Source organism: Leptopilina heterotoma, unplaced genomic scaffold, assembly GCF_015476425.1.
Source record: "Leptopilina heterotoma isolate Lh14 unplaced genomic scaffold, ASM1547642v1 Lhet_18, whole genome shotgun sequence".
Lineage (NCBI taxonomy): Eukaryota > Metazoa > Arthropoda > Insecta > Hymenoptera > Figitidae > Leptopilina > Leptopilina heterotoma.
The window spans coordinates 7,230-31,458 of record NW_025110896.1 but is presented as its reverse complement, the minus strand read 5'-3'; the positions used below and the strand labels follow the sequence as shown (position 1 = coordinate 31,458).

At 25.2% G+C, this 24,229-nt stretch overlaps 1 protein-coding gene across 1 annotated transcript in view; it reads right to left on the bottom strand.

Annotated features, from left to right (window-relative positions):
- Positions 1–22,266, bottom strand: part of LOC122499912 (fibroblast growth factor 17-like) — a 212,834-nt gene extending 190,568 nt beyond the window's left edge. Inside the window, exon 1 of the mRNA XM_043608492.1 lies at positions 21,833–22,266. Within this exon, the coding sequence (XP_043464427.1) occupies positions 21,833–21,846 (14 nt within the window). The 5' untranslated portion in view covers positions 21,847–22,266. The remainder of the gene's footprint in view (positions 1–21,832) is intronic.
- Between the last annotated feature and the right edge of the window lie 1,963 nt (positions 22,267–24,229).

Sequence of the window (24,229 nt, the reverse complement as noted above, 5' to 3'; positions counted from 1 at the left end):
TTTTCCTTAAAAACGAAGAAAAAATAGCAGAATATCCATGATTTTAAGATGTTTTAAGCAGAAATAAAAAAAGGGAAAAAAGCAGGAAAAAAGGTACTAATTGTAATTCCTGTTATTGCAAAAAAAATTATTAGAATCAATATTATCAGAATTACAAAAAAAAGATATTCGAAACAAAGCAATATTGTCAGAACTAAAAAATAAGATACTCGAAACAAAACAATATTGTCAGAATTAGAAAAGAAGATATTCAAAAGGAAAAAAAAAATTATAATCCGAGGGTCAAGAGAGAAATAGGTATTTAAAATGCAAATGGCACAATAAATTTGAAACTTTTCGTGTTGAAACAGTCTTCACTTGTAAATTTTCAAGTGAATATCACTTGTAAATTTTACGAGAGAATATCGTACATAGAAATATATGTAAAGCAGCGATGGTATATATAAGAATAAACACGTTTCCGAGGTTATTACGAAATTCCGACAATGTAAATGCTCATTATTGATATTAATTTGAATATTTTACATTGAGGTTATTTTCGTGGAATTCCTCGGATATTGTGGAGTTTTTGAATCGTTTGAATGGCAAGCTTCTCAACGAGTAAAGCAACCTTTACTCTACTGCTATATATACAATACATTTGCCCCCTTCATATATTCAACACTCATTTTCAATAAGAACAGAGAAGATATTGCAGGTAAACGCCTACGCGACCCTTTTAAGTGTTCCGCGGCTACTGCTTTTTCTTTGCATACATAATACAAAACGTATTTCGCAATCTCGTCTTCCGTCTTATGAAACTGTTTCACATTCAACTTATTTATAGCTATATATCTAAAGTCAATTATTTATATTACTTGACCGAGCAATTCTTGTTCAAATCGAATAAATATTAGTGATACAAAAAAAATAATAATTCAAAAGTGATTTTAGACACTTTACAAAACTGATAAAAATTCCATTCCATATTTTTTATTTTCCTGACTATTTCCTAATTTTCATCAAAAATATTTACTTCCTTCTTATCTTGCAAATAAATTGAATTCTTGAGAAATTTTTATTATTCATGAAAAGAATTAAATTCTTACAAAGATTTTTACAAAAAAATTTTTAAATAATTGAATTCTGTTTGGAAATATGAAAATAGTAAATATTGAAAGTCACTGAATTGCGAAAAGTTTTTAAAAATAATTAAATTTTACAAAGAATTCTATTAAAATTTTTGACAATTATTGAATTCTTGCGAACGATTTTATTAAAATTTTTTAAAAAATTGAATTACCAAGAAGAAATTTATCACTTTTAAAAATAATTGAATTTTTGTTATAAATATTGTTATTTATTGAAAATAATTGAATTTTGCAAAGAATTTTATTAAAATCCCTGAAAATAATTGAATTTTCGGGAATAATTTTGTTATTTATCGACATAATGAAATTTTTTCAAACAATTATTTATATAAATAATTGAATTCTTGGGAAGAATTTTATTAAAATCTAAAAGAATAATTTAATTATTTCAAAAAAATGTAATTAAAATTGTGTTTAAAATAATTGATTTCTTTCGAACAATTATTTTATTAGAATAATTAAAAATAATTGGATTTCTGTAATAAATTCTAAGATGTTTTGTAAATAATTGAATTCTTCATATAAATTTTGAAAAAACATTTTTTTAAACAATTGATTTTTTCGAGGAATTGAAATTAATTTTTTAAGAATAATTACATTCCCCAAGCAATTCTTATAAAATTGTATTCAAAATAATTGCAACCCTGGCATGAATTTTATTATTTATGAAAATAATTGAATAGGTGCTAAGAATTTTATTAAAATTTTCAAAAATAATTGAATTTCTGCGAAAAATTATGTTATTTTTGAAGATAATTGAATTCTTTATAAGAATTTGATAAACATTGTTTTAAATAATTAATTTTATCGAAATATAATAAATATTATGAAAATTTTATTTTAAATAATTGGATTTTTATTTAGAATTTTATTAAAAAAATTTTTAAATAATTGAACATCAATCAAAAAATGTTATTATTAGTGAATGTAATTGAATTATTGTGAAGAATTGAATAAAATGTTTGTTAAATAATTGATTTTTTCAAAATTTGATAACGCTGTTCTAAATTAATTGAATTCCTGTGAAGATTTTGTTATTTATGAAAATAATTGAATTTTGGATGAATTTTACCAATTTTGTTTTAAAATAATTGAATTCTTTTGCGAAATTTTATAAAAATACTAGATATTGAAAATATTTGAATTTCGAATATTTTTTGAAAATAATTGAATTATGTTTTAAAGAATTTGATTATAATTTTTGAGAATAGTTATTTGATTTCTAGTATTAGCGACTTTAAAGTAGTGGAAAAAAAGTGGAAAAAAATAATAAGAATAAGAAATGATAATAAGAATAAAAAATAGAAAATCTGTTTTTTGTTTTGCAATATAAAACGTTCATTTTTCCATGTCTTTTAAAAGTCGAGAGTCTTTGTCAGCAAATATAAATTTATATAAAGAAACACAAAATAGAAAAATTCACTAGTGCTTACGATTGCATCTCTACGGATTGTATAAGTGAAATTCAACGCGGCTTGAAAACTTGGGACGTTCATCGTTTTGGTATTAGGATGAGGTCGAGTATGGCTATAGAAGCTCTGACGTGGAAAGGAAAAGATACCCGCGCAATATCCCGAGGGAACCTTTTACAGTACCTAATAAAAATAGATCCTGCCCGCAATCGATATCTATACATTTAAGCACACTTTTTGCAATTTCTTTTAAAATACACACAAACACACACACAAAACAGTATCATTTCATCTTTAGAATTTTTTCCCCTTACATTTTTATTCGACAACAATTATTTTCCAACCTAAGATGATTTAAGTACTTCGTAAAAATACATCGTCACTATAATTCCAAAAATATTTATTAAAAGTATTTACTAAAAATATCTCCTAGAAATATTTGCTAAAAATATCCACTAAAAATATTCACTAAACATATTAGCTAAAAGTATCGACTAGAAAAATATTTACTAAAAATATTCTCTAGAAATATTTGCTAGAAATATTAACTAGAAATATTTTCGAAGAAGTTCCCCAAGGAAAAATTGAGATTATTATTGAATTGCAAGTATATTGGAGAGAGTAGAATTTGAATATATGCGACAGAGACAACTTTACTGAAATATTGACATTAAATTAATAATCCAAACATGATAAAGCGCTAAATGTCATAGATGCAAAGTGATCTTAAGCGTGCGTGGAGGCTTGAAGCATGATCGCTATCAGAGAGGGATTATCGCTACAAGCAATGACCCGATATATGGCTAACATAAAGTACTCAACGTGGCTTTACGGTCCTGCACAAGCACTATACCTACCGTAATACCCGATAATCTCAGTGTGCCGTGTTGCACCTATGTTTCTTGTACCTGTACCGACAGGTACTACAAACAGGTGTTGAACAATTTTCCTGCGCCTATCTGATGACTGCAAGAAAAAAACGTCGAAAGCAACACAAAAACTCCTTCCTTTTTCATTCGAAGCAAGAAAGTTATTATTGAAAAATAAATCTCAAAACGATAAGAAAAATAATCCTAAACGATGCGATGGGAAACATTCTGAAAGATAAGAATTCTAAAGAATAAGAAAAGATCTTAATTGCTAATTCTCTAATTATTCTCTGTCTCTAAAAAATTCTCTCTAAAAAATTATTACAAAATTTAATTTTTAATTTTATTCTTAATTTTACCAAACTCCCTGATTTCCAGACAAAGCGACTTTTTTCCTGTTCAATTACATTTATTTACGAATTTCTTTAATTTTAAAATTACTCAAAAACATCAATAACTTTGTTTTTAAATGAATATTTCATCATTATTATTTTTTTACAGAAATTAAAATTTTCAAAAATTTTAAATTCAATTACATATCAATTACATATCGATTTTTTATCATTAAAATTTTCAAAAATTTTAAATTCAATTATACATATTCAATTACATATCGATCACTCCGAGTCTTCGACTCGAAGTGATCGCTTTCTTCATGTTTTATAATAATTAAAACTTGATACTATCATTATTTTATATTATAAAAATATTGTTACTGTAATTTCTTCAAAATGATTTTCATTTCAATTGAATTCTTCATTTCTAGAATTTCAAACTAAAATTCTTTTTTAAAACAATTTTTTTTAATAATTTTTGAAAAAAATCTTGTCAAGAATTTAATTATTTTTATAGATAATAAAATTATTCGCAGGAATTCAATTATTCTTAAAAAATTTAAATAAAATTCTTCGAAATAATTCGATTATATTTTTAAAATTGACAAAATTCTTCGCAAGAATTCAATTATTTTCAAAATTGATAAAATTCTCCGCAAGAATTCTATTATTTTCAAAAATGATAAAATTCTTCGTAAATATATTCCATTATTTTCAATATTAATTTTTACGTAATTTCGATTATTCTGAAATTCTTTAATTAAATATATATTAGAAAATAAAAACTTCAACAATTAAAGAAAAATGCAATTAAACTTTTTTAAAAAATAAATTCTACAGAATTGTTAATTAAAATTATGAAAAGTTCAAATTTTCTAAAAGATTTTAATTTGAAATATTTTCAAAATTCAATTATTTCTAAAAATTTACGCTATATTGCTTTCAATATTCATTAAAAATCTAAAATTTTAACTAAAATTAATTTTTAAATCAATATTACTAGAAAAATCCACGAGAATTCAATTATTTAAATACAAAAAAAAAATATTTTATTAAATAACTGAATGTTTCTTAAAATTAAATTTTTATAAAGACTTTTATCAACAAATTTTTAAATAACTAAATTCTCTTGATGAATTTTAATAAAATTTTTAAGAATAAGTTTATTTTTCGGAAATTTGATTAAAATTTTATTAAAAATAATTGAAGTTCTCCAAAAAAAAAAGAGTTTTTGAAACTTTTTTTTGATAAGAGTTTTTGAAAATAATTGAAATTTTGCCAACAATTTTATTAAAGTTTTTGAAAATATTTGAATTTCGGAGAAAAATTTATAAAGATTATTGAAATTTTGACGAGAATTTTTGTAAATTATTGAACACATTTAAATTTCTGCGAAGAATTATATTACTTTTGAAAATAATTGAATTCTTGAGACACATTTTATTAAAATTTCTTTTTAAATAATTGAATTTCTTTGATGAATTTTAATAAAAATTTTAAGAATAATTTCATTTTTCGAGGAATTTCATTAAAATTGCATTAAAAATATTTGAAAGTCTGAGATGAGTTTTATTATTTATGAAAATAATGAAATGTTTGCGTATAATTTAAAAATTTTTTTTAAATAATTGAATTCTTTTGAAAAATTTTATTAAAGTAGTAGATTTATTAAAAATCATTGAATTGAGGAAAGTTTTTGTAAATATCTGGAATTTTGCCATGCATTTTATTAAAATTGTTGGAAATAATTGAATTTCTAAAAAGAATTTTACTAATTTGGAAAATAATTGAATTTATGCTTCAAATTGTTTGTTAAAATTAACTAATTTGATAGTAAATAGTCGATCACTCATTTAAATGGTTAGTTAAAATTTAGAAATAACTGATTTCATAGTAAATAGTTAGCCATTGATTGAAATCATTAATTTTTATTTAATTTCGATTAAGTAGCTATTAATTAGTTGGTGAATAGTTATTTTTCACTAATTACCGTTAAAAGATAATAATTCTATGGTAATAATTAATAAAGACATATTATTCATTCGTTAGTAATAATTACTAACGAATTATTATTCGTTAGTAGTAATTATTAATGTCTAAAAAAATTGATCCTTTATTTCGAAACGAAAAAAGTACACAGTGGTCTAAAGATGTGGACCGAGAGAGGAAAATTGAGAAGGAAAGAGTCCAGTGCAGTGATCGATCGATGTGGAATGACAGTCAGCAAGCAGTTCGACTCGGAAGACAAGTGCTCCGCCAACCAAGATGTTGACAGTATTCCAAGAGCATTCTCCTTTCGATGACGTAGGTTTACTCATGTGTGGCCCCTCCAATATGAGTCAATAAAAGTGCAACGCTCGATACCACGTCCCCTATAAGCCGTCAACTTTTTTTCTCCTCTTTCCTAAACCTTAATGAACTTTTCCCTCCTTCGCACATCAAGTTCAAGATAAATATAAATATAATAATATATAATCATTATTTTTATACTTCCGACTGACAGTTTGCTTTTGAATTAGTAAATTTTACTAAAAAATTAATAGAAATAATTTATCAGTAAAATATACTAATTTAGATACAGAAAGTAAGTCAGTTGTTCAAATTTAGAGAGTGTAGAGCAACATTGAAAACACAACATTTAGTAAACAAATCGATTCTGTTGATTGATTTAAAAATAACTAATTTAAAATTAGAGAGTGAACTAGTCAAAAGTGGCTAATACACTATAAGTGACTGATTTAGAGAATAACTCAAATTTAAAGAGTATATATATATTAATTAAGCAGTCTACGCAAAAATTGAAAGAAACAAATTATCAGCCAAAAACATATTATACAAAACTTTTCACGGGTGGTTAATTTCATGAGAACGGAAACCGAATGCATTGTGAAAATAGGGAATATAAGAGATGAAGAAAACGAGGGGCAAAAAGGAGAGAAAAGAAGAAGAAAAAGAAAGAAGGCACACGGTGATGGTCTTATCTTCTTTTGTACTTACATCTTTCCGTTACCGACTTCACCTATACTACTAATCTCCTTACTGGTCTTTCTACTGATTTACCGACATGTTTTCGTTGTCTTTTCTTGACTTTAGCGGTCGTCTGGAAAGAACTGACTGCGAATATACTTTTGCCATATCCCAAAGTCAACGACAATTTTAATCTCACACTGTTTCAAATTTTTCCCCAGCCATCTTCCCCTAGATATATTTCACAATATGTATAAGATGTATACAGTATATTGCAATTCTTTTCCTTTATGCCACATATACCCATAAACAGAATTCTTATTTACCTTCATGTTGATTTCAAAAGTATACAAACATTTTTGATGGAATACAAATAGAATAAATACCTCGATAAATACAATTCTTTCTCTTTCAGAAAGCAATAAATAATTTAAATTACAATTTTTCAAGAATTTTTTGTTTTTTAAAATAACTAATATATTCAATAACTTATAAGAATATTATTACAAAACAAAAAGACATAAATCATTCCGAGTCGAAGATTCGGAGTTATCAGTTTCTTCATGTTTTGTAATAATTAATTATAACCAAGTAATAAAATCATAATTTTATATTATAAGAATATTGTTACTATAACTTCATTAAAATTATTTTCATCATTTCAATTCAATTATTATTTTATAGAATTTTTAACTAAAACTCTTCTAACATAACATCAATTATGTTTAATATTTTTTCAACAAGTTCTTTAAAAATTTTCAAACTCAATTGTTTACAATTCAATTTTTACGAAATTTCGAATATTCGAAAATTCGTCAAATGAATAAAATATTAAAAAATAAAAACTTTAAATAATTTAAAAAAAAATTCAATAAAAATTTAAAAAAAATTAATTTTACAGAATTTTTAGTTCAAAGTATGAATAATTCAAATTTTCAAATATTTTCATTTGAAAACTTTTGAAAATTCAATTATTTCTAAAAGAAATTAACGCTATAATGCTTAAAATATTGAATTATCTAAAATAAAAAAATTATAATTTTATAATTTTTTATAATTTTAGATTTTTCACCAAAAAGTGGAGACTATTAAATAAGTAGAGTGTTTTTGAAGAGCCCAAAAATAATGAAGCTAAATGCTATAAAAGAGAAGAAAAAATGTTGAATTTTCAGAAATTCGGTTTTTCTGATTTATTTGAAAATTTTTAATAATTTTAAACTTTTTACCAAAGTGTGGGGACTAATTAATAAGTAAATTATTTTCCAAGAGCACAAAAATAATGAAGCTAAATCCCATAAAAGAGAAAAAAATGTTGAATTTTTAATAATAAATAAAAAAAAAATAATAATAATAATAATAATAATAATAATAATAATAAAAATAAATAATAATAAATTTAATAAATTTAAAATAAATGAAAACGGATGTAAAATTTATCAAAGAAATTAATTAATTTTTTGGGTAGAATTTTATTACACATTTTTTTTAAATAATTGAATTCTTTTGGAAAATTTTATTAAAATAGTAAATATTGAAAATCATTAAAATGAGAATAATTTTTGAAACCAATTGAAATTTTACCAAAGATTTTTGAAAACTTTGGAAATGATTGAATTTTGGAGAAGAATATTTCTAAAGATAATTGAAATTTTGATGAAAATTTTGAAAAATGTCTAACATAATTGAATTTCGGCGAAAAATTTTATTACTTTGAAAATAATTTATTTTTCTGCAATTATTTGTAACTTTTCCAAAATTCAATTTTTTTTAGTGTTTTTAACAAAATTTCTTCTATAAATCAAGTATTTTTTTTTAATATTTAATTTAATATATATATTTAAAAATTTAACTAATTTTTTTCGTAAAATTGAAATTATTATAATTTTTCAAAAATCTCAGTTCTTTTAAATTTCTAATTAAATTCATTCAAATTGAAATTTTATAAAATTTCAAATCAAATCCTTTTGAAGTTTATCTATTTATGAAAATTGTATTAACGCAATTCTTTTAAAATTTAATTAATTTTCTAATAGTTACGTATTTTTCTTTAAATATTATGATGTTTTTGAAGTTTCGATTTGTAAATATATTATTATTTGGTTGAATGTTTAATTAGTTTAATTTCAAGCCTGTATTAATATAATACAGACTTGAAATGAAACTAATTAAACATTCAACCAAATAATAAGTATTTTCCTTAAATAATTAACAAGTAATAATTTTATAGTAGTTCTTTAAAAAAATTAAGTTATTTAAAAGGAAATTATTGGTAGAAATAGAAAAAATTGAAGATTTTGTATTAGAATTGGTGGTAATTGTTTTCCAGTACTTTTAATAATAATTCCTGACTTTCCCGTGAATTTCCTGACCATGTAGCACCCCAAAAGAAGATTTGTCAACCTATATATTTTTTAATCTCAATCAATTGCAAGATTGCGAATATTGGAAAGAGTGGAGCAAGGATATTCCTTCTTTTTTTGGTACATATGACGATTGGATTTAATTTTGAGAAGAGAAATTTTTCGAGAAAATTTTCCTGACAAATACAGTTATAACTCGACAAATGTTTGCAGATCTGATAAAATGTAAGGTAAAAAAGAAGACATCTACTTCTCTGGTATATAACGCAGTGCATTTTTCCGCGGCACGCACCAACGATTTTAATGGAGGTACGTTGCACCCTGAACATAAATTTCGCGATCAGAGTACATTGCGTCCGGACGAACTTTAAGTATTTTATGTGATTAAGTTCTGCGACTCAGTTCGTCTTCTCTCTCTCTCTCATCTCTCTCTTACTCTTGAGTCTATATGCTTTTTCCAAACCCACCCACGGTCAGTCGTTTCTTTATGCGCTTTCTCTTCTTTTCTTCATCTTTATATTCTTCCTTTTTACTTTTTCTTTTTCTGCTTCTTCTTCTTCTTCTTCTTCCTGAACCCACAAACTCGCCTCTTGGAGGTTTGCATTTTCACAAGCATGTTTTTCGTGTGTGAACAAGTTACATACGCGGAAGATAGTACTCAAGTGTAGGCAAACCAAACATGTACTTTTCTTCATATGAATTCCTATATATACACACAAACGCTTTTGTATATATGAGAACACTCATGCTTTATCCAAGTTCCACTTTCAAAATCCGGGAAACAAAAATTCAAACGACAAATATCGTCCAACTTTTAAGTATTTTGAAAATTTTCCTGCACGTGAAACAGAAACAGAGAGAGAGAGAGAGAGAGACGATGAGAAAAAGATATGAAAGCGCGGCAAAAGAGGAAATATCGATGAGTTGAACGGGGTGTAAGGAAGCGACCATAAAGAACATTGCACATGGATGCATTTCCTATATATACATACATATATATATACGTAGACACTAAAGTACTAAATTTTTCAAAAAATGTCTGTGTGTATGCATAAGACGATCAAACGGAAAGAGATGGCGACAGTTTGTTTTTCCCCCGTTTGAAAAAAGAAGAGGAAAAAAAAGGGACAAACGTATACATAACTCAAGAGAGAACTTTTCCAGTCGATACGACGACCCTCGAAAATGAAATCGTGTCGAGAGGTCGTCAAGTACATACTACGAAAACTCGGGCACTATTTTCTCTATTTCAAATTTTCCAATAAATTTTATCTTCTTGCTTATCCATAATTTTTACCGGAAATAGTATATTCAAAGCCATCAATTTCAAAAAATTGTCCAGACTTTTTAATAATCGCCGCAATGAAAAACAATCATAGAAAAATCACAATAACAAATAACTAAAAAGAAAAAAAACAAAAAAGCAAGACTATAAAAGAGAAAACAAAAACATTCAAAATCAGGGTTGCCATAAAACTTTAATTTTGTCAATATAATTAATTAAATTTCATTTAAGTTTAATTAAATTAATTTTCCCTGATATCCAGACAAAATTTACACTTTTTCCCGGACCCTGAAGAACATCAATAACTTATTTATAAAATAAATGTTTAATCATTATTATTTTTCTATAGAAATTAAGATTCTCAAATTCAATAACTGATGAGAATATTATTATAAAACATGAGGAAATCGATAACTCCGAGTCGAAGACTCATTATTTTAAATAATAAGAATATTGTAACTATAAATTCAAATTTTCAAAGATTACAATTTGAACCCTTTTCAAAATTCAATTATTTCTAAAAATTCAAGCTCTAATGCTTTTAATATTCAATTATAATCTAAAATTTTAACTGAAATCCATTTTTAAATCAATCTTTACCAAAAATTCTATGAGAATTCAATTATTTACATACAAGAATAAATAATTTATTCAATAATTGAATATTTCTTAAAATTGAATTTTTATGAAGAATGTTATCAAAATTTTTTAAAATAATTGAATTCTTTCGGTGAATTTAAGAAAAAATTTTAAGAATAAATGCAATTTTCTATCATTATATTTAAAATTGTATAAAAAGTAATAACAATTCTGCGATAAGTTTTGTTATTTACGAAAATAATTGAATTCTTGCAACGAATTTTATTAAAAAAATTTTTAAAGAATTGAATTCCTGTACAGAATTTTATTTGTAAAAATAATTGAATTCCGAAGAAAAATATTATTATTCATGAAAAAATAATTAATTTCTTGTGAAGAATTTTATTCAAATTTTTTTAAATAATTGAATTTCTCAGAATTTTTTGAAACTTTTTGAAAATAATTAAATTTCATCAAGAAATTTCATTAAAAAATTGAAAATAATTGAAATCTGACAAAGAATTTTAAAAAAATCTTTTTTAAATAATTGAATTCCTGTGAAAATGTTTATTTTTGAAAAGAATTGAATTCTTGGGAAGAATTTTATTAAAATTCCTTTAATAATTGAATTGTATTGAAGAATTTAATTTTTTACGAAAATAATTGAATTTTATCAAAATTTCGTTAAATAATTGAATTCTCAAGAAAAATTGTATTATTTATAAAAATAATTGATTTCTAGCAAAGAATTTTATTCAAATTTTTTTTAAATAATTGAATTCCCATGAAAAAATGTATTATTTGTGAAAATAATTGAATTTTCAAGAAGAATTGTATTGTAAATAATTGAATTGTATAGGAAAATTTTATTAAGATTCCAAGCTTATTAACTAAATCTTATAAAGAATTTTGTCACAATTTTTCTAAATAATAGAATTTTTAAAAGAATTTTATTTAAATTTTTTGAAATAATTGAATTTCTCAGAACTATTTTAAATTTTTTTCAATTCTCTGAATATATTTGAATTCTTTGGGGAAACTTCATTAAAAAATTAAAAATTATTGAACTGGTGCGAAGAAATGTATAAAAAATTGGTATGTATTTGAATTCCTGTGAAATTTCTATTAAAATTTTGTTTAAATAATAGAATTGTTTTGGAAAATGTTATTAAAATAGTAGATATTAAAAATAATTAAAATGAGGAAGATTTTTGAAAATAATTAAAATTTTGACAAAAATTTTATTAAATTTTTTGAAAATAATTGAATTTTGGAGAAGAATTTTATTATTTATAAAGATAATTGAAATTTTGACGAGAGTTTAAGACAATTTTTGAACATAATTGAATTTATGCAAAGAAGTTTATCACTTTTGAAAATAATTGAATTTCTGTAATCAGTTGCTATTAAAATTTTTATTTAAATTCATTAAAAGTTAATATTTTCTAAAATTTCACATTGAAATCTTTGAAGGGTTTGTATTAGAATTGTTGTCAATTTCATAGTTTATGTGTCAAACAAAAAAAAAACACCAAAATTCAGAATTTTTTTATAAATTCTAAAAATTTAATTTCTCCCAATACTTTTAATAAAAATCCTTGACTTTTTCCTGATTTTCCTGACCAATAAATTCTAATTTCCCTGACTTTTCCCTGACTTGTGGCAACCCTGAAAATAATACCTTGTGTTCTGAATTTGAAAAAAATGAAAACATCTCACGATCTTAAATCAAATATAATAATTAATCATAAATAAAAGAAAAATTTCAATTTCTGAACGAAATAATAAATTTATGCTCGTTAATATTAAATAATACGGTGTCATTAATTTTGTGAAATTGAAAGTGAAAAATGGGAAGAGATGAGGGTCTGACGATTATATCATATTAAAAGAAAAAATGGAAGGAGGCGTAGTGTCGGTATTTTGAGTGAAACTCTAAATAACACTTTTGCTGTCAAGAGCCATCGAAACTCAGACGCAAATTGCGTTAATCCCTTTAAGTTTGAGGTGAGACGAAAGGAAGTTTTGAGTCATAGATTCCTGTGGTTTATTGCTTCGAGCAGGTAGGTATATAAGTTATGGGATTCCAAGCAAACCAAGGCAGAAAGAACAAAAGACACCTATAGCAGACTCCACAGGTGCTTTTCGTGAGATAGCATTTGTCACAAGTCGAATAGCCAAATTAAAGTGTTAGGGCCAAATAGTAGCCTAAAAGCAAAACTTTCTAACCCTGTCGTGTTCCCTCCAAACTAATAGCCAAAGCGAAATTAATAACTTTCCTAAAAAGAATTTCATCCTCTTTTTAATTCGACTTAATCGAAAATCTAATTTTCGGCTCGAAAGAATAATCTGCACATTTCAATTCGAAAGAATTATTTAAACATTGTTCTACGAAAGTCACAATCGGAACGTTGCTTCGCGGCAATTTTAAAATACGTTTTCTGTCTTAATTTCATATCCTACTTACGAAAACTGTGAACCTTATTCTTTTTCAAGTACGATTTTAATTTTTTGATGTTGCACTCATAGACCTAAAAAAATATTAGGTGAATCATTTTTGTGATATTCCGCATACAAATTAATTTCACAAAAATCATTTAGCAAATTTTGAATTCAAGTGATTCAAAAAATTCAATTATGTATTTTCAAAAACTAATAAAGTTCCTAAAAAATTTCCATTATTTTCAAACACAAAAAAAATTCTTTTTAAATTCATTTATTTTCGAAAACATTAACAAAATTCTTTAAAAAAAATTAAATTATTTTTGAAAACATTAATAAAATTCCTATAAAATTAAATTATGTATTTTCCAAAAATTTAATAAAATTCTTTCAAAATTCAATTATTTTCTAAAACTAATAAAATTCCTTTAAAATTAAATTATTTTCGAAAAAATTAATGAAATTCTTTAAAAAATTCAATTATTTTTAAAAACATTAAAAAAATTTCAATTATTTTCAAAAACATTAACAAAATTCTTAAAAAAATTAAATTGTCTACAAAAATTTGAATTAAAATTATTCAAGAACCAAATTTTTTCATATACTTTTTAAATAAAATTATTCTGAACTTCAATAATTTCTTAAAATAAATTCTATTTAAATATTAATATTAAAAAAATATTAAAAATAGAACAATAAAAATCGTAATTAAAATTAAAAAGATAATACAAAGTTTAGACACAAATATTCAGTCTTTATATAATATATTTCGGAATTTTAATAAAAAACTGTCTTAAATGTCTGAAAATGTCATTATTTTAATTGTTGAATTATCGCTTAGACTTTGAAGACTTATTCTATTTTAAAATTTAATTACTTCTTAAAATATAAACTATAACTTTTTCAAAATTCAATTATTTTCTAGAATTTCTAAATAAAATTCGTCACTAAATCAATTATTTACAAAAAAAAAAATTCACTTTTAAAATACATCTAAAATTCTATTATACTGACTCAGAAGTAAGAAAAAAAATTAAGATATTTTTCAAATTCCTGGTGATTTCATAGTCTTTAGGAAGACAAAAAATTCAAGGACACTTTAAGGTTCTCAAGATTTTCACAGAACACCCAAAAAAACTAAAATTTTTGTAGCATTTCTAGAAATTTAATAATTTTTCAGTATAGACAAAATTTCCTGACTTTTCTCCGACTTTCCTGATTTCTCTAACCCGATAATTTTTAATTGTTAATTAAATGAATTTAAAAATAAAATAAGAAAAAGAAAATTTGATACAAAATTGTTGCACTTTAAAGAAACAAATAAATTTATAATTCTTTGAAAATTGTTAATTCTAAACGACTTGAATTAAAAGGTTAAGGAAGTAAAAATTTCAAAAATTATGTCAAGTGTACAACGTTTCATTGACCATGAGTTCGTCAACCTCAAGTAAGCACAGTCTTTAAAATACCTTCTCATTAGTGATGAGAATATAAAAACCAAAATAAGACAAGCAGGTAATTATTATATCAATACACTGAAAAAAAAATTATTTGTTTCAAATATATCAATTATCTTATTCAAAATGTTAAAATAAATAAGTCTATTGTCGAATAAATATTTACTTGAATCAAATAATGTTTATTTTAATCGAAAAAATTGTATTTGAAACAACAATTTCAGCATTTGAAACAAATACTATTTAATTGAATTATATAAAAATTATTCCATACAAGTGAATATTTCAATATTAATTCGAATTTTCCCAGAATTTTTCACGAAACCAGCAGAGTTAGTCCCTCATTTTTTCATAGCTTTAAAATTTATTTTTCAATATTAAATATTTAAATATTTAAATATTAAATATTTAAATACTCAAATATTAACTTGAAACAAGTATAAATAATAAAAAAAAATAAGACCTATTAATAAAAAAATTATTCTTACTCTCAAATTACAATGCAAAACTTATACACTGAAAAAAATTTGTTTGATTCAAATAACCGATTATACTTGTCTATATATCAAATAAAATGTTTACTTAAATCAAATAATTTTTATTTAAGGCAATGAAATGGTATTTGACTTAAATACTGAAATTATTGATTCAAGTACAATTTTTATTTGACTGAGAGAAAATTTATTTAATTCAAGTAAATATTTATTTAATAATAGACAAGTAATTGATTATTTGAATAAAATAATTTTTTTTGTGAGAAACAGAGAGAAAGAGAAAATAAAAAGATTCGAAAATTGTTATTTGCAGAAGAAAAATGCGGAAATCGCATAAAATAGATTTTGTCGTAGGTAATATGCAAAGTAATGAGTAGGATGCTGAGGTATGTATATTTAGAGAGAGAGAGAAAATTCTTTTCTCTGCTCCGAATTGTAGGGGTGACCAAGTCAAGGCCCCACTCGTTTTGACTTAGCACATATAACCCTTCCAACCAATGACTCGAATGCACTTGGCGACCCACTTTTCGCCCCCGCAACGCCAAATAGAGAAAATCTAGGAATGTACAAGAAGCTCCTGGAATTCAGGGCCAGGTGCCAGATGCCAGGTGCGGAGCATGCAATCGTGATTGGAACATTGCCAATTTTTCGGGTCGTTCGATTCGAAATACTAGATTTCAAAAAAAAGAGAGGAAAAAACGAGCATAAAAGATAGAAGAAAAAAAAACTAGTGCCCTGGCAAAAGAACTTGTTAACAGACTCTTTATCAAAGTCAGCAGCTTATATTGGGTGTTTATCGACCTCTTCCGGAAGAATGAAAACTCTTTCCTCTAATACGATAGCATATATACATACACACAATATTCACTCTAATTTCCGTAAAAGAATTCACTCGTTTCAAGTGAAATCAAAGCAAAGTAAAAGTAAACTGGGTTAATGAAAATGAGAGAAAAAAAGGAAAATCTTACATAAAGAGAAATAGAATCGTTATTCATTCGAGTATAGTATTCTTACTGCAATATAAAATGTGCTCTTCTTTTGTGAAGAAAGGCAATTGAAATAAAGAGAGAAGAAGAAAAAAAAAATGTGATGACAAGCTTGACTTGTTGACTTGGTGAAGTAGTCGGAATATTTCCTCTTCAATTCCGTGCAGTAAAGTTCCCTTGCATCCCAAGAGCAAAGGGGGTTGCGCAATTATTTAAACGCACGACTCTAAATTGAAGGGCAAAATCCATTCGTTAACTTGTTTTCGTTGAGAAAAGTTATAGAAGAATATTGATATTGTTATTCCCTGCTCTAAATTCACTTCTCATTTCGCTTCAATATCAGATATAGAATTCGGGCACAAATTAAAGTTCAGTGGCGGAAAATTAAAATTTCATTCTCCCACGAATCATTATAAAATCAATTAAAAGTTTTTCTTCTTTCAATTAGCATATTAATTTATCCATTAAAGGACTTTTCTTAAGAACTTGAGAAGTATTTCCAGAATTAATGCTTTGCGAACTATTGAAAAAACTTCCTTTCTCTCCAACGGAGATATTTTTTTACAAATTGAAAAATTTTTCTAAAATTCATCTGTTTCTCTAAAACTGAAATTAATCACAGAAAAACATTTTTTACTTTACTCTTAACGTCACTAAATAGTTTGGAAAATATCTCGAAAGCTTTAATATCGATATTCTATTCAATTCTATTCCATTCTATTTTATTCAATTTAATTCTATTCTATTCAATTCCATTCTATTTTATTCAATTCTATTTTATTTTATTTAATTTAATTGTTTTCAATTATATTGTATTTAATTATATTCAATTCTATTCTATTCAATTTTATTTTACTCAGTTCTATTCTATTCAATTCTACTGTATTCTATTTTATTCTATTTTATTCTACTGAATTAAATTCTATTAAACTCTATTCTATTCAATTCTGTTTTACTCAATTGTATTCTATTTAATTCAATTCTATTCCATTTAATTTTATACAATTCAATTCTTTTCAATTATATTTTATTCAATTCTATTCAATTCAATTTTTACTCTACTCCGTTCTATTCTACTTAATTCTACTGTATTCAATTTTATTCTCCTCTATTAAATTCTATTCTATTTTATTCAATTCTATTCAATTTAATAGCTGTCAATTATATTCTATTTATTATTCTTTTCAATTCTATTTAATTTTACTCTATTCTATATTTTATTCGATTTTATTCTACTCAATTAAATTCAATCAAATTCTATTCTACTCAATTCTATTCTATTCAATTCTATTTTACTCAATTCTATTCTATTTAATTCAATTCTATTCTATTCAATACCATTCTATTTTATTCACTTCTATTTAATTTTATTCAATTTAATTCTATTCAATTATATTTTATTTAATTCTATTCAATTCAATTCTTGTCTATTATATTCAATTCTATTTAATTATATTCAGTTTAATTGCTTTCAATTATATTCTATTTCATATTCTATTCAATTCTATTCAATTATACTATATTCTATTTTATTCAATTTTATTCTACTCCATTCTATTTAATTCTAATTTATTCTATTTTATTCAATTATATTCTATTTTATTCAATTCTATTTAATTATATTCAATTTAATTGTTTCGAATTATATTTAATTTAGTTCTATTCAATTGGATTCGATTCAATTTTATTCTACTTAATTCAATAATATTTAACTTTATTTAATTCTAATTCGAAAATAATCGCGAAAAATAAAAACAGATAAAAATAAAAATTCTCTAAATTGTCAATTACAACTAAACCGAGAGAAAAAATTTTTATTCGGAATAATATCAAATAGAATTTAATTCTAATTCCAAAAAATTTGCAAAAATATTGAAACAGAAAAAAAAAATACTCCAAACTAATAAAATCCCAAATAAATCGAGAGGCAAATCTTTTATAGCAAATAATACCCGCTTGAAATTTAATTCTATTTCGAAAATATTCGCAAAAAGTAAAAACGTAGGTATAAAAATAAAAATTCTCCTAAAGTGTTAAAATACAGATGAACCGAGAGGTAAATCTTTTATTCCAAATAAAAGCTTGAATTTAATTCAATTTCAAAAAATATTTGCAAAAAAATTAAATCCAATAGAAAGCAAATTTCTCTAAAGTGATAAAATACAGATGAACCGAGAGGCAAATTTTTTCTTGCAAATAACATTAGCTTGATTTTAATCCTATCAAAGACTAATTCTCTCGTCAGAGAGTAATATAGAAAATGAAGTTAACTAACTTCCGGAATGTGATAATAAAAGCTCTCTCTCTCTCTTTCTCACACACACAATTTCTCTGCTGAAGCGAACGTGGAATATAATGTTAAAAGGATAAAGAAACTATAGTCTATCTCTTTAATACAGCCTTGGCGCTGTCTGGTCTCGAGTGAATTCTCTCGTTTCTATTTTCGGCACAAATCGAACGGGAACTGTCGACAAGTGCACTGATTCAAATCATTTTCCGTATTTTCCCTCCGTGCATCGAACCAATCCTATTCCACCCCTAAAAAAAGGGGGAAATCTTTCTCAACCCACCTAATGCAAAATTCAACAATGAAATATCATTTCGCCAAATGCTGCAGAAATTCCTTATCTATATATACATATTCAACTTTGGTCGATCATTCGAATTCAAAATTACATCATCGTACTTTGCGATTTTCGTTTGGGATTTTTTACATTTGTAAGGGTGCGTTCACAAGTGGTGTCACACAATTTTTTAAGATTTCTATAAACCACTTTTTTTCTGATTTTTGCTCCAATCAGTACGCTGTTTTTCTAAGAGTGTCAAATTCAGACAAAAAACGTATCAAAACGTTGCTTCGCAATAATTTTGATAAGTTTTTTTGTCTCAATTTGATATCTTTAGGAAAACTGTGATACCTCCAAAAAGGTGACACATTTTTTAACGTTCCCCAATCAGTAAAATTAGTTTCTATATCAATTAATTTTTATGAAATGTTTTGATTTGTATACCAATTTTTTTCAATTTACGTATAAGAAATGTAGAATCTATCAAACTATAGGCAACGACGAAAATAAATTTTTCCGAAATTTTTTACTTAACTATCAAATTTTACACATTTTACGAACTTTGGGGGCAACGGCCAGAATCAATTGTTGTGAAATTTCTATTTTTTAAACATTTTTCAAAGTATGGGGAACGGCTAATATTATTTTTTATGAAATTTTTGCAACAATTCATGGTTTCATGGTTTTAACTGACAATCAGTAACTAATTTTTTGCTTCTGAATCAGTTAAAAACAACTGATTTACACTCTCTAAATCTAAATTAGTTAAAAATAACTAATTATCAGTAAAATCGTGGAGGATATTTGCTTCTGCAATTAGTAAAAAATAACTAATTATTAGTAGATAATTACTAATTAATAGTAAATAAATAACTAAAAAAAATTGTCAAATTTCACTAATTGAATTAGGTACTATAAATTTCAGTCGTTTTTACACTAATAACCTAAAAGTAAATTTAACTAATAATTAGTCATTATTCACTATCTCATTAGTAAAATATTAATATTTGAATCAGTCACTGACTTTTTGCTATCAAATTAGTTATTTTTAGCTAATTCAAATTTAGAGAGCAGTGAAAAAATAACTGATTCTCAGTAAAAAATAATTTAAAAATTGGTCAGACTTGACTAATTGAATCAGTCAAAAAAAATTCACTGAAACATTAGTTATTTTTAACTTAAAATCAGTTATTTTTAAATATTTGTCAGTAGAACTATTACTATTTGAATTAGTGCCTGACTTTTTGCTTATGTGCTCTCTAAATTTGAATTAGTAAAAATGTTTACTAATTCGAATTAGTAACTGACTTTTTGCTTTTGAATTAGTAAATTTATATACTAATTACAATTTAAATAATTTTGCAAAAGTTCTTCGAGAATTACAAACAATTGAAATTTGGTAAAATCTTTTAAAACTTAATTGAATTTTTGAAAAATATAAATAAAAATGACCAAATTTTTGAAGAATTTTATTTATAAACAAGCCCATGATTTCTCAAAAATTTTAATAAATCCAAAAAGTAAATTTTCTTAAATTTTTATTTACATTGTTCGAAGATAATATTGAATCTTAAAAAATTATTATAAAACAATTCTAATAATTAGTTTTTAAAAATATTTTAATGTAATTTTTCGAAAATAATTGAATTTCTTAAAAGAATAATTCTAAAATGTTGTTATTTTTGTATGTATTTGAATTTTTGAAAATATGTAATTAAAAGTACCGAAAATATTAAAATTTTAAAAAATTTGAAGCTATTTTTTATTGATTTTCATTTTTAAATTTACCTTTAAAGATTTTTCATCAAAATTTGTGATATTTCAATTATTTTCAAAATTTGCAATTACAATTCTTCAAAAATTGATTTTCAAAAATTGTAAATTAATATTCGAAATAAATTAATTATTTTTAATTAAATTTTACAAAATTTCAACTATTCAAAATGAATTTTAATTTTAGATATATTTGACAAATTTAATTATGTTAAAAAATGATTCAAAAACAATTTTTGAAAGATTTGTTTATTATTTTTCACATTATAAAAATCAAAGTAAGTTGCACTTTTTTTTACTAAAAATTGTTGTATTTTGTTGCAATGTTCGGAAGAAAAGTCGAAAAAGTCGCAATTTTTAAAAATAAGTCGAATAAAGTCTTAATTTTCGTAGTATTTCCCTGACAAACATTTTTTTCTTGACATTTCCCTTACTTGATTGACAAAAAATTTGTTTCCCTGATTTTACTGACAAAAATTTTGTTTTCCTGACATTTTCCTGATTTTACTGACTTTTGTGACATGTGGCCACTCTGCCATAGTTTTCCAGACTCTTCCAGTTTGGAAAATGTTTCAAAAATAGAAATTTTACAACAATTGATTCTTGCCGTTGCCCATATATTCTCTCACCGTACTGAAAAAAAATTTATTTGATTCAAATAACCGATTAATTGACTATTATCAATAAAATATTTAATTGAATCAAATAATATTTTTTGGAGTCAATTAAATGGTATTTGAACCAATAATTTCAGTATTTGAAGTAAATACCATTCAATTGACTCCAATAAATATTATTTGATTCAAGTAAATATTTAATTGATAATAGTCAATTAATCGGTTATTTGAATCAATTAAATTTTTCTTTTTTAGTGTAGAAATTAAAATTTTGATAAAAAAAATAATTGTTGGAAATAGACACTTGTTAGCTTAATTTAACCCTAACTGTGCTTAATTTGCCCTAATTTTTGTAACATTAACAAAAAAGAATAGACAAACAGAATTATTTCGTTTCAATCTTCTGGGAAGGAAGACCCCCAAGAATTTGGATTGTCATAGAAGGTTGATGAGTGGGCAGCAGCATCATCATCTCGAGGGCAATAAAAAAAGAAGGATGAGTGTATTGTTGTGGGGAGTGAAGAAGATTATACTGAAAGTCTGAAGAAGAGTGACTGACCTTATAACGAACATGTGTGTCCCGTGGTCCCTCGATAGACAGTCATTGGGTCTCACTGGAGGGTGGTTTGCAGCGAAGAACGCACGCACCAAACGAACACGCTGCGCTGATGCACTGTGCCACGTGTTCCACGAATCACCCTACAACCCGGTCTCTGCTCGGTAGAAAGAAAGTAGCGATTAGACCTCGTGGCACCTAACCCTTCTTCCACCTTTCCACCTTTTCCCTCACGATAAATAAGTAATCCAGATTTCTCCTCTTCTTATCTTCCGTGAATATAAAAACCAAAACCAAAAAACACAACCTCTCCGATTCTTTTTTTTTTGCCCGGGAAATAAATCGTAGATCTTAATTGGCTCCGTCAAGTTTTTTCTTTAATATGTATATATATATATATATATGTATATAAATTCCCAGAACGTCAACGAATACGAGGTGGACAACGTGGTCGATAGCGCGGCGCTCTACTGACGTCGCGACGCTTCGTCCTGTCGTATCGTGGCCCGCGGCTCTTGCAACCCTCCACCCCCGCAGTTCGCGCAACCCCCGCCCCCGGCAACCCAACGGCACCCTCACTCACTCCGAAACAACCCGGAAACTGACGAACTCCCGCAAACCACCCTTATTTCGTATAATCCTCTCTTTCTCTCTCTCTCTCTCGCTCCTCTCTTCTCCTTCTTCCTCTGTCTTTCTGTAATTCCCCATCCTCTCTCTCACCCCCTTCACGAACACTCTCCTTCCTCACTACTTCACCTACACGTATATATAGATTTCACTCTCTGATACTCTCTCTCCATTCTAGTAAAAACGACTGGGAAATCATTTCTCTCAACTTTGCGTGGGTGACGGAATGTCTCGTCGACAATGCCTTCTACAATATTTTTCGAATTGGCTACTAATGTACATACTACGCCCCCTCTAAAATATTTTCTCCCTTGACAAGGGAGACATTACTCTCTAAATCTGAATTAGTAGTTGTCTACTAATAGTGCGAATTCGTTTACCACTCTCTATATTTCAATTAGTAAAAATATTTACTAATTTAAATTATAGTGACTGATCTTTTGCTTTTGAATTGGTAAATTCAATTTATTTTACTAATAAATAGTAATTTCTACTAATTTATTTGTAAAATTTACTAATTTAAAAGCAAGGAGTCAGTCACTAATTCAAGTAAACATTTTTATTTATTCAAATTTAGAGATCAATTGAATAAGTTGATTGACTAATTTTTAGTAAAAAACTACTATTTTCTAGTAGAAAACTACTAATTCATTAGTAAGTCGTATTTTTTACTATTTCAAATTAGTAAGCCGACTTACTACATCCATTAGTAGATTTTTTTACAAAAAAATTAGTCAAAACTGTTACTAATTAAATTGATAAACGAATCTGCACTATTTCATCAGCAGAAAACTACTAATTCAGATTTAGAGAGTAGGTTATGTCAAAATTATAAAAAAAAACTTATTACTGACCCAATTTGTCAAATTTGAATATTTTCAAAGTTATTTTTTACAAACTACTATATCAAGAATTTACTAACAATTAACTAATTGCTAGTGAAATAAAACTAATTCATATTTAGAAAGCTGAATGTGAAATATTGCAATACTTGAAAGAAACAATTACAATATAAGGCCTCGAACCAGTGAAAGAATTTAAAAATATATGGACTTTACGGACCCAAATCAAAATTTTTACCAAATTTTGATTGTCTGAAAGCGTACGAGTGGACCTGCTACTACTTAAAAATTAGAATAAAATTCTCTATTCTTCAAGATTGTGTAGTGTTCAGTCCCTACTAGAACTCAGGTAATTTTCAGATGATTAGAATTACTAAATTTGGAAAAAATGAATTTTTTTTGACGATTTCACAAAATTTCGATTGTCTGATAGCGTACGGGTGGACCTGCTACTACTTAAAAATCGAAATAAAATTCTCTATTCTTCAAGATTGTGTAGTGTTCAGTCTCTACAAGAACTCAGGTAATTTTCAGATGATTAGAATTACTAAATTTAGAAGAAATTAATTTTTTTTGACGATTTCACAAAATTTCAATTGTCTGATAGCGTTCGGGTGAGGGTGCTACTACTTAAAAATCAAAATAAAATTCTCTATTCTTCAAGATTGTGTAGTGTTCAGTCCCTACAAGAACTCAGGTAATTTTCAGATGATTAGAATTACTAAATTTAGAAGAAATTAATTTTTTTTGACGATTTCACAAAATTTCAATTGTCTGATAGCGTACGGGTGGACCTGCTACTACTTAAAAATCAAAATAAAATTCTCTATTCTTCAAGATTGTGTAGTCTTCAGTCCCTACTAGAACTCAGGTGATTTTCAGATGATTAGAATTATTAAATTTGGAAGTAATAAATTTTTAATAACTTTTT